Source organism: Octodon degus, unplaced genomic scaffold (genome assembly GCF_000260255.1).
Source record: "Octodon degus isolate 3935 unplaced genomic scaffold, OctDeg1.0 scaffold00129, whole genome shotgun sequence".
NCBI classification, from domain to species: domain Eukaryota; kingdom Metazoa; phylum Chordata; class Mammalia; order Rodentia; family Octodontidae; genus Octodon; species Octodon degus.
Window position 1 is genome coordinate 4,138,411 of NW_004524705.1, and position 12,716 is coordinate 4,151,126.

General features: G+C 43.3%; 1 protein-coding gene across 2 annotated transcripts in view; it reads right to left on the minus strand.

The window, feature by feature from the left end:
- Edil3 (EGF like repeats and discoidin domains 3) overlaps nucleotides 1–12,716 on the minus strand; it is a 468,998-nt gene that overhangs the window by 192,400 nt on the left and 263,882 nt on the right. For both annotated transcript variants that reach the window (XM_023700990.1, XM_023700989.1), the window contains one exon: nucleotides 6,629–6,742. In XM_023700990.1, the coding sequence (XP_023556758.1) occupies nucleotides 6,629–6,742 (114 nt within the window). The remainder of the gene's footprint in view (nucleotides 1–6,628; nucleotides 6,743–12,716) is intronic.

Below are 12,716 nucleotides of genomic sequence, written 5' to 3' on the forward strand. Positions count from 1 at the left end.
TATATATATATATATCATGCCATTTATTTATTTTAAGCACTTTTCATTGGCTATGCCTATATTTATATAAAGGTGACTTGTAGTATACAATGATACAAAAATAAAATACGCAATCTCACTGTGTCATGTATATGTTTGTCCCTTTATAAATACTTATCTGTTATAAAGACAGTCTTATATTACTTAAAATTAAGATAATATTAATTTATAATTTTCAAAATACTTTACATGTATCCTCTTTTATGCTCATAAAGTGTAGAATTACCTAAATAATTTCATCAAGTTTAAGAAAACAGCACAAAGCTGGCATTCAGAAGCGTCACATTGTTTTCACGTGGAGACTTCCGGCTTTCCTTTTCACCAGGCCTCTCGCTGTCATCTGGGCTTGAATCCTCCTGGCACAATGGTCTGGGACATTGCATCACGAAGCCTCCCCTGGCGACTATCTCAGCTTCCAGAAAGAGTGTCAGAGATGGAAATACATTCGAGCGCCATTCTTAAAATTTAATCATGTTGCATTTAAACAGCCAGGAGGGAAATGTATATGGCTATCATGGGCCACACAGCCTCAGAAGTGAAAACAATTCTAGTTATTTTTAAATTAGTTGACTAATGCGCTGGCAATTTCCTCTGCATTTACTCTGATTTAAACTTCATTTTCTGTGAAACATCCCTGGCAAGGACTTCAGCTCTCTTCAGAAGAGATTGGCCAGCACAGCTCCCTGCCCTCCACCGCTGTGCTGAGAGGAAAACAGGTGTGTATTCCTGGGAATAAATCACGCTATGGGACCTTGGTTAGAAGGGTGGTGGTGACGCTGAGGTAGACACTGCAGGGACACCTCAAGGGCACTCGCTGATCAATCAGAAGGCATTGTAAACAGAACAAAATAAAACAATCAAATCTCCTATAATACATAGATGATAAGTCAAACTAAACATACTTATTATCTGCTAGTTTAGCTGCTTTGAGTCATATGTGAATGTCTAAGTTGGAATTATTTAAATGAAAAGTACTATTTCCTTAACTCAACACTACCTATTAGTAAATAGTTCCTAGAACTTACACAGGCAAATTATGTGTCAGGTATTAATGAGGTCATGCTTAACATCTGAAAAGTGAAATTATTACTGAAAAATTTCATTTGATGATTGATTTATATGCTAATAATTACCAAATGATTGTATATGACATAATAATAAATAGTCAGATAGAGGTGTATTCCTCATGAAGTAAAAGAGTTTAAAAGCTGTATTAATTAAGGTCATATATTATAACACAATCTGTATACTTACTTTCTACTATTTATTAAAAAGTAATAGCTGAACATCTCACTTTTAACTATTTAACTGAAAACGAAAATACATATTTGTTTCAAATGTTCAGTGACCTTAATGCAAAATATTTCTTTTTTCATTGTAATTCCAAAGGCTGCCCTGGAATACAGATTAAAATGGAAAGCCCAGTAAAAAATTAGGAAAAAGCAGAGAAAGGACATGTGTGAGATGGGCAACTCTGGCCGCTACACAGAAGGATAGTAAGGGCCGTCTGTCTGCACCGGGAAGACATTATCTCCCCAATCACTGCTTTTGTATTTCATGGCTCATTAGTGGGAGCACTTTTGATCACAGCAGGGACAGCTGCCTGTTGCTAACTACGTAAGTTATATAATATGAACATTCAAGATGTGCTTCTGCACCAGCAGCCTAAAGAGAGAACCACCTATCTTATTTTAAATTCATTTTCATAAGCTCACTGCAGCACATAATTGTAAGTGAGCTATTGAAACAAAAAGCAATTTGATTTTCTATCCACACTTATCAAGTACCAAGTAACATGCTAGAACACATTTTACTATATTGACACTATATTGACAGAGCAGCTTTAGAATACTGATTAAAATGAAAAACAAAAGTTGGGTTGAAAAAAACATGGTGGTCATTGAAGACACTGAGACAAATCAGAGGTCCCTTTCTACACTTCTGGTACGAAGAGTGCAGGGCTTATTCCTTCTGCAGGTTATTTATGAGCACATCCTGGATGCTGGCACTTTCCTGGCAACTGTGTTTACAACAGGCGCATCCTTCTCCCCTGAAGTGAAGTATTGGGCAAACAGTCAATCAACAGGATATAAGTGTGAAAATGCATGCTAGTGATTAGTGCAGAGGAATAATAGTAAAACATGGAGGCATACTGCTGTCAGCTGAGGTCAGGAGAAGAGGTGTCAAGGCGGCTTATGGGGAAGAGCATGTCTACGCAATGCCCAGGAGGAGGACAGGCATGTGACCCAGTGGAGAGCCAGGTACCAAGGAGAGAAATGTCTAGGCCAGGAATTGCTGGGCATGCGGCAGCCACTTTCATCAGTCAGCCTTTCCTTTCTGGGACAGCATACAGAAACTCACACTTTAAAGGAGTTGAGGGTTAATTCTGCTCATGGTTTTTGAGGATTCATTCCAGGGTCAGCTGGTTCCAAGGCAGAGACATCGCAGAAGGGGTTGAGAGCACAGATGCTTAGTTCATGGTGGCTGAGAACCAGAGCAGAGAGCAGGGCCAAAGAAGAAGGGCCCAGGGCCAATGGAGATCCCTTGGCTTCACTTCCAGGATGCACACAGAAAGTGTGCTCCACCCATTCCTGTGATGGTGACTTCAATTCAAATAAGGCACCTCTGCACCTGCCCATCACTATTCTGCATAAGCAAGAACACTACAGAGATGCAGCAGGAGAAAGATGAAGGAGTGAGCTGGGGTACAGGTGTGTCCCATGCACCAGAGGTACAGCCCTGTCATACTTGGCATCAGGACATGGGAAGGCCAGGTTGCAAGGCAGAACATCCAGACCTTCTTAAAAATGGTTCTCTCTGGAAGCTGGACTGAGAGTAGACTAGAGGTTGCACAGACAGCAGTAGAGAGAAGACTCCTCTAAATAAAGCTGAACAGTGAGAAACAGTTCTTTGTTACCTCCCTTGCTTTGTGATTTTCTTTTCATGACTAAGAATAAATTTCTTCGTGTGTGTGTTTGTGTATGTGTGTGTGTGTGTGTGAAACTGAGCATGCGTGCTGCATGTATGTGTCAGAGTGGAAGTGTGAGAAGGTCTCTTTCCCACGTGGTCCTGACACTCAGCTTTCATGTCCTCTCCCCAAATGAAAGGGAGGAGACATGGGAGGACAAGCAGGTGAAGGGAGCTGCCCTCTTAGCCCAGCATTTTCATGTACCCAGGGCTCGCTCGTCAAGAATTAATTTAATAAATTTATTACTGGATCACACTAATGAACATTCAAACTATATAGGAAACCCAAAGATGAAGACTCTCTTCAGTAATAAGGATCGCGCCTTTATAGAAAGTCTCTTTTCCGACTTGCACCATTCTTTTCTATCACTGCGCTTAATTTCACTGAATTAAAAGCAACAATGAATTAACTATATTGGTATTTATCCTCCAGTTTTCTTACAATTGTTTATGTATTTTATTATTTGTATACGGATATCTTATTTTTAAGATAATCTTATTCCTTTGCAACATTTTCTCTTTTTTTTTTTTGTATGTATTAAAAAGGATTTCATTTTAAAATAAGTCAGAAGTGGAAAATTCTACTAAATATGCACAACCCGAGGCATCAATAAAAAAAGGAAATGGAGCGAGCAAGCTGACTACACCTGTAGTCTCTGGGTGTGGACCAAGTGCCGTTGGGACTGGCCACTGGGTCAGTAGCATTTCGGTGCAGGTGACATCTTTCCTGTGATCCCGTCTCTGTCCCTCCTGCAACAGCTACTCAGAGGGCTTCGCTGCCATTTCTGCAGGTGTCACATGACCATGCAGAGGCAACCCTCTGTGATGTGACAGAGTCCAAGTGGGTGTTCCTCAGGTTTACTCCAAGGTAGAATACTGGCTACAAACACATCTACTGACTCCCAAGAGGCTAACGCCAGCTGTCTGGGAGCTGGTACCACTGGAACCTGCAGGGTGTCCTTGTGGCTCCTGGAGTGAGCAGTTGCCCTGTATCCTCAAAGTGTGGAAATGAACCTACCGGGTGGCAGGAGTTCTTTTCTACTCTGAATTTTCTTATAGAGAAGCAGCAGAGGCATACGCACAGCCACCTCGGCAACAGCGAAGATAGTCTTTGATGGATTAGCTCTGCTTGGAAATCAGTGAAATAAACAAACTCCCCCATCAGAGTGTATACTAGGGTGGAATATGAGTGGCTCCTTTGATCTTGTCATCAAGACACAAGGAGGAGCACAGGAAGTGGACAATGTCAGCACACTTGGAGGTCCGGGGAGGCACTGCACTGTCACATCACATTCAAGGACAAGTGTGAGTTTAAATACAAGTGCTGTGTGGATATCAAAACCAAGTAAAGGAAAAATAAAGGGTCTCATGAGGCACAATGTCAAAAGCTGAATGGAAGCCGAGGCAATCTGATGGCAATTAAGAGGACAGCTGATCTCAGTATATCCTTCCAGAATCCAGATGGCTTCTTGCATCTCAGTGACTCTTTCAGATGTGGTGATCTCAACACAAACACGCAAGAGAGAAAGAGATGGCTTTGCTCTTTGCTTTCCGCACCCAGCTAGCGTCTGCTGCTCTTTCATGGTCAACGTGTCGGCAGCCAGAACTGCATCCTCGGGTCTCTCTGGGCAGGGTGTGCATTCTTTCTCCAGGCTATTGCATCTGACTCATAAAGCCCTCATCCTCCAACTAGCAATCTTGATTCCTACCCTGATGCTTCCCTGCCCTAAGTCTCTTCTAAGATGCGTGCAGTCTCACACGCTAACTCTCAAATTCACTCAGTGAGGTGTGTGAGCTAGGCATTTCAGTGACACTCGTACCTAGGCTGGCCTCTCTGGATGTGGCCTGACTTCAGGGACAAGGAGGGCCTCTCCCTGCAAGGGCGCCCTGGCCAGACCGCTGGGGCCAGGGATGGCCTTACTGTGCCTAACATGCACTAAGCCAGGTGGGGCTTTCAGCTCTCTGGAAGGTCCGACTTCCTCTGAGATTTTCTATTTGGGCCTCAGACTGCACATGTGCAAGGAGTTTGAAGAGATCATCCATTCTTTATCATCTTAGTAAACTCTTCCCAGGCATCATGGGGGTTTCCAGAAGAGATTCCAGGGTTCACTGAACCCCTTTCTTCAAATCCCATGAAATAAAGAAGTAGCGAGTGCAAGTCTGTGCCTGAGCAGGGGAAGGAGCCCAACCCAACTGCAGCACAGGGGAAGTCGGGCCCGTGTTCAAGGGAGGTGCGCTGCACAGCGGGTATGAGGTCCCCCGCTTCCCCGCTCAGCCTTTTGCTTCCCAGCACTCCCTGCCATTCTCTTCATCAATTCAAATGTTCAGTGACTTCTTCCAATTATTTTAAGACTAGAAAAGTTTGCTACCCCTAGTCCAAGGCAGAATTTTCTTATTTTAGTGAAACTTATTAGAGTTGGGGGATGGCTCGGCAGTTTACAGGTCATGAGTTTCATACACATAACTCAAAGAAATCATGCAATAGTATTCCGTACTTTATGTTATAAAGACCATAGTGAAAGGAGAAGGGAACAAAGGAAAGAGAAGGAAGGCAAGTAATGTGCTTTTTTTTCAAAAGACAATGCATACTCTGTGTGTGTGACAGAGAGAGATGGAGCACAGACAGACAGACAGAGAAGGTGTGGTGTGCATGGGTCCATCTCAATCGTTTGGATCTGAGGTGAAACTTTAGTTTAGAGAAAAAGATAATGAGCTGGAAAGCCAACGACTTGCACCATTACTAGTTCCTCTTCTATCACTAACTGCCAGAGCCTAGGCTAAGCACTGCCCACACATATCCCCTTCTGCATCTGCGCTGTCATCTGCATCTTTATTCTGAATTTGCGCAGGGTACTGCTTGCATGTTTCAGCAGCATAGCGCGTGGAAATCCATGCACGGGATCTTTGACTACTTGCACAACAATGACAACTAATTGGCACAACTTTGATAACACTGGACCACAAGTGTCCCCACTGACATGGGTTCAGCCTAATTGAGGCTGCATCCACTGCATCTACTTACGCCCTGCTCCCAGCTCATGTATCATTAGAGGCCAATACTCTCTGTCTCTTGGAAAACACTTCAAGTAAATAAGGATCCCATTATTCAATTCATCATCTTCAAACTCTACTATCTTAGCTTCCCAAGAAGACAAACTGAGATCCCTCTGAAGGGTGAGCCAGGTGAACTGAATCCTTCTTTCTCCCTGCTTCATTTTGATAGTGGCTCTCTGGTTCCGGGGCGTCTCTGGCCCTCTAGCCACCCTGGTGGTAACAAGCAAGCCACACACATACACAATAGCCAAAATGACATGAAGGGAAGAGTTGTGGTTGGATCCCTGAGCACCTTCTGACACTCTTTTCACCTCATAGATACTATACTCACATACGTGTGTGTGTGTGTGTGTGTGTGTGTGCGTGTGTGCGCACACCAGGACGATGCCTGGATGAAATGTGTGCACTTACATTAACAGCAAAAGCAGAATGGACCATTTCAATCAATTAAGCACTCTGAATTAAAATGATATCAATTTTAGCCCCAACTCTGTAATAAATGAAGGCTGTGTGAATAAAATTGTGTGTATATATGTATGTGTGTGTGTATATATATATATATACTTACTATATTGGCAATTTCTTCCCATAAATTCTCCTGGGCACTCACAGGAATAATTAGCAACAAGATCTGTGCAAATTCCACTGTTTTTGCAAGGTTCAGCTTCACATTCATTGATGTCTGAGGAAAACAGAACCAAGAAAGAGGATTAATAGTAAAATTATATAGGTGCTGGAGCTTTTAGGCATCTTACAGCAAATGTCCGAGTAATGCCATTTCCTGAGCACTCCTGTGCAAGATGGACCAGTGCAAACGCTGCTTAAACTAACAGTGTGTTGAAATTCAAATTAAACCAACTTCAAGGAGAACGAAAAATTCAAAGTGAAAGAAGACCGGTGGAACTAAACTATTCTCCAGTTCTGAAAATAATTATGACTAGTTTGGGGAAATACTCAGTGTATCCTTAGAATTAAATCAAACAAATTACTCCTGATGGGGAGATGAATTGGCTTCCCTTACAAGATCTAGAAACCACCCTGCAGCAACAACTGCCAATTAACACTGTCTCATTTCATCTTAATTCATTAAAATTCTAACTGACAGAGATGTTTTAGTTTCTAAATAGTTCGCCTTTGATGAATACGATGAGAAGCAAATTAGAGTTAATAGCTGAGGCTCGTTACAGGCGAAGCATAATAAATGTAAATGATGATCACTTCCTAATCTCATTCAGGAGTTGCTAAAGTTAGGCTGGCTAAGGGACCTACCTTTGCTGTACCATTATTAAACACAAGGATGCAGAGCTGCGGGAAATACACCGCATACGACAAATCACGTTCATGGCCATGCTGATTTTAGACATTTTAGAGAAAATGAGTGCATTTCCAAAGCAAAAAGGAAACCGTTCATTCAAATACCCATCTCTGACACTTACACCTCTTCCCACCCCGGCGGTGCCACAAGTTCTACGGAGCTGGCACAGACGCTGGAGAACACGGTGCCAGCCTCTCTCCTCCCGCCACCCACGTCATGCTCCATAGCTACTTTTATCCCAGACTCTTTTATTGCTCTGATTTTCATCATCTTACAAACCTAAATGGCACAGCTTGCAAGGGGTCTATTAACACATCTCTCACCCTTCATTGGTCAGATAGCCGGCCCCGCACACGGAGAGCCTGCCCTGCCCTGTTGGGCCGTTCCATAGTAGACCAACAGTGACATGAGTATTTCCTGGTAAATTTCTAATGAAGAATAGAAACAGCAGTGTGGGCAAGCCAAGACGCATTCAGATTTTAACAAGCCGTCACATCTAGTGTATGAGAGGTTTCCTGAAGCCCTCTCAGCCCAGCGGCTTGAAGCAGTAGGCTCACTACATCTTCCTTTCAAGGGACAACAAAGGGAAAGTACTCAAAATCTGTCTGTCTTCCCTTCCTTTCACCTTCTGTCTTTCTAGCAGCATCCCTTGCAGATAGATGACTTGCCCACACTTTCATCCACAGTCCAGTCTGGAAAGTGGGGTCCAGATTAGTCTGTGCCAGCCTGACCTTCTCTAAAGGCAGCATTTTTGGCTCCTCTTTGTCCCAACTTAAGCATAAAGAAAATTCACATCTATGTTCAGAAAAAATCCAAATAACTTGTGCTCGCTTGTGATCCCAGTGCTTGGGAGGCTGAAGCAGGAGGATTGCTCTGAGTTTGAGACTAGCCTGGGCTACACAGTGAGCTCAAGGCCAGCCTGAGCTGCATAGCGAGACCCTGTCTCAGAAAGACAATTTACATTTACGAGTCTAAGCAATGCAAGTGATTTATAACAGTCGGACCCCTTTAATAATCTCTAAAAAAATGTGTTTTAATTATGATTGATTCCTGAACATGTGATACTTAACTCTCTTGCAAAAGAGAGGAGGCTGAAGAGGAAAGAGGAGAGATGGGCAGGGGAGAGGAAAGGCGAGGTAAAAGGAGCATAAGAGATCTGTAGTTCTCCGGAAGAAAGGACCAATGTACAATTTAGTTATCTGGTAGAAAGGCTTGTGCGCATTCTCACTTAGGATTGCAGGCATTGTGCGAGTGATCACACCTAGCTGTCCCCACCTGGGAGTGCAGAGGAAGGGACTTGCACAGCCTGCTGCGTGAGAATTACCAAGAGCGGCGCACGTGCGAATACCGCGCCCAGGCGGGTATCTGTGTCCCTGAATCTTGCGAGACTGTACACACTCGCTGAAAATGCGTGAGTGTGCCTGTCACTGTAACAAACTGCTCTTCAGGCTATATCTAAAATCAACAATGCAAGTGATAGGGTCAGCCAGATAGTTCAGCGGATCACAGCGCCTGCTTAGGCAGACGCAGGGGCCGGGGGTTTGTGCTGAGACAGCCAGTAAGAGGGGGCGGTGGCGTGTGCCTGTAATCCCAGCTTTGGGAGGCTGAAAACAGGAGTCCGATCTGTGTAGTGAGACCCTGTGCTAAGTACACTTTAAAAATGCAAATTAAAAGAGGGGCGTCTGATGTATTAATTTTTTGACAGCAATACATTTACTGCAGTGTGCTCCTCGTGTGGAGCTGGTGCGTGTCACAGCAGGCCTCGCTTCCTCTTCCCACCTGCTTTCTGCCTTTCTAGGTCCTTCCCTCCACCTCTGGATCTCTTTCCATTTAGAAAGATCTATCTTCCTCCTCCTGTTACCTTTCTGGTATTTTACGCTCTTTGTATTTTTAGATTTCTCACATAAGAGAAACAATACAATATGTAAGCTTGATTGCCTGATTTTTTTTTTCTTCACTTAACATCATAGTCTCAAGATGCACAGTTTTCCCACAAATGATTCAAGTTTATCATTGTTCATAGCAGTCTAGTATTCCATTGTGTATGAATGCCACACTTTATCATGTATCTGCTGATGGACATAGACTTTGCTTCCACGATTTAGCTATTGTGGATTCCGCTGCTGTAAACGTGGGTGTGCAATAGTAACAACAGTAAGCATCTGATTCTTAACAAGCCACCAGCTCTCAGAGGTTAACGGAAAGTGGAATGCCCTGGATTTGCATGTAGCTAAGCGGAAATACAATGTGGGCATATGGTTTTTGCTAAAGAGTGACCTTCTGTTTAACTAAAATGAGGTCTTTCAATGTTTCTTATTAAAACTCAACAGCTACTTAAGTCTAAATTTGCAGAAATTCAAATGTTATGCTAAATGAATTGCAATCTCTCACACTAGAGCAGAGTTAGCAAAACATTTCTACACATGTCCGGTAACATGCGCTCAGAGGACAGAAGCGTTCGTGCTGCGGCGCTGATGCCTCAGCGTGGCAGAGCTTTCTCTCGGCACTGCCGGCTACTGACACTGCGATTAACATGGCAAGCGATCTAAATGGACACTGACCTCAATTTGTATAAATCATGTTTAGTTAAAGACTAGATATAGCCGCTCACAGACGCTAATGCAATGGAATGAAAATTAAAACATTTTTGTAATAAACCACATACATCCCCACTTGCCACAGATCAAATCATTATCATCTCTAGAAACAAAGCCGGCACAGATTCTAAAATAGAATGGGATGCAACAGATAGCTTTGATACCTAAGTAAAATCTGATACATCTGGCTTCCCATAAAATAAGAATATCCATAGTTGGTTAACTTTGTTCTTCACTTATGACAGTAATTATATTTCTGAGGTCCTACCTTCTATGACCATTTCATCTAAAAATAAAATGTGATTTTATAATCAAGACAATTAGCTGAGTCCTTACACATACACCTTTGATGCCCACCCGAGGAAAGGGCCCACCGCCCCGGCCTCTTGAGCTGTAACTGCAGCTCACCCTGATTTTCCGAGAGGTGTGTTTCTGTTCAGTGAGCTTTTCTTTTGGTGAAGAATGAACATAGCAGAAGAGAAAAGAGAGGAGGAGCTCCGGGGGTGAACAGATGAATGTCTCTGGAAGGAGTCGTGAGGCTCTCCGTCGGGATGCCTCGCCCGTGCTGGGGTGCTACTGACTGCAGAGGTCTGCTCATCTTACACCCTGAACTAAGACGTTTTGTTATGATGGTGCAGTTAGCTAATTTTCTGCAGATCTGTGAAGGGTTATTTGGGTTGTAACCTCTTTGGCTGAGGTTTTTCCTTACAGAAATACAGCCAAACTGTTCAAACTCTGGAGATTTCACAGAGTTTTGTATTTCACGAATTCATTAGGATCAAGGTGAATATTCACCCTTCAGATGGTTCATCGTGGATATACAAGGTCGAGTCCTGAGCATGGGCAGTTACTCCAGATGGGGTCTGTGTCAGGGCCCAGAACCTTCCAGCAGCAACCTGTCTAATGAGTTTTGAAAATCAAATGACATACTTTTTTGTTTTTTATTTGTATTTTCAAAAAACAAACGAACACCCCCCCCCCAAAAAAAAAAAAAAAAAAAAAAAGGATTTTCTAGGCATGGACTGACCCTCAGGGCTGTCCCTGTGCACGGAGCCCCAGGGCAGGCAGAGCAGCCAACCAGGGTGTCTGCTTCCGGGGAGGAGGCCAGCGAGGGGAGGCCTTCTCTACTCTCTTCTCTGTCCAACCTATTGGTTTTCAGCTTGAAGTTCTCGTACAAAACCAATGTACATTTTTTTTCATAATTTTATTGAGAAACTAATAGCAATGAGACAGTTTCAAATCAAATTGGTAGGACAGTTTCAATAATTAATGCATTGCATACATTCTTCCTAGGGGTTAATTGCTGTGCAAGATGCAGACATGATATCCTATTTACAAACACCATTAGAACAAATCCCTCTATTCATTAAGAGAATGTAACTCTGTATCTATCCTAACCACTTTGAATACACAGATACAAAATGGACATTCCTCTGTATCCCCTTTTTTTGTTAAGTCCCATTACCAATGTACTTTCTTTCCTGAGAAAGAAATCATATTTACATGATCACTATGTGCACTTAGCACTACAGACTCCATTAGTTGGACAGAAATCAAAGTAGAACTTTTAGAGTTTGATGCTGTTCACCTCTAGAAATCTTAAACAATTAATTAATTAATTAATTAATTTCCTGCTGACTTGGCACACCTTTGCATTCTGCGGAGGAGGGACTTGCTTTCTGGCGCCAACTACATTCCTACCCACCCTTGAGTTCCTTGAGAATGCCTTCCGTCCGTGATGGATCTTTCACAGCTTCGAGGGGCTCAAGCAGCCTGCCGTGGCCCGCGTTTGCCACCCCTGCCTCTGCGGGGTATGGTGAACACGGAAGCTGGCGCTTATCCGTCAATGTGGCTCACACTGTTTTGAATATTGACCACATTTAGGATGAAGCTATCCAGTCCTTCTGGGGACAGAAGTCCACTCAACCTCTTCCTTAGGGGCTCTCTCTCCTCTTCCCCCTTCAATATGCACCAAGCCCTACGGACGGTCCTCCAGCTGATGCCTCGCTCGGGCGTCCTCTTTGTGGCTACAAGGACACTGTGGGTGGTGCCTGTGGCTTTCTTTCCTAATGCACAGTGGCGTCGTTTCCTCCACCCTTCCCTGGCACTGCCTCTCCTCCTGGGCACCAGCACTGGCTGCCGAGCAGCCAACACAAGCCCACTTTCCGAGGCTGCTGTTCGCTCCTCCCCAGAACACTCCCCCTGAGCTCTCCACTAGCCCAAAAATATTCCACAGACCTTCCACGAGTGATTGTCTTTTAAAATTCGACCTTTAGCATTCTTTAATGATCTAAATCCTAAGTTTTTTCATTTCTCCTTTAAGACTGAATGACTTTATGATAAATTCCTAGAAATATTATTTTCTTTCTCAGATGTTGAATTTAACTGTTGTAAATTAGAAATGCTCACAAGATAACCCCATCTTTGCTGGAACAAGTTCAAATAAATCAAATAAAATGAATTAGTACTAATTAGTAGTAACTTGAAAAAAAAAGTAACTTGAACTTAGTTCTCTTTCCCATCTTTCAAGATGGCAGGTGAAAAAACTGAGGTACTAGACACTAAAGAGAAGAAACCCAAAGCCCAGAAGGCTGCTGCTAGTGGTACTGGTAAAAAGGGTAAGGTGAAGGCAAAAATGTCCAAGAAGGGGCAGCCCCACTGCAGCCAAAATCCTGTCCTGGTTAGCAGAATTGAAACTCCTGATCTCTCTCTCTCTCTCTCTCTCTCTCTCTCTCTCTCTCTCT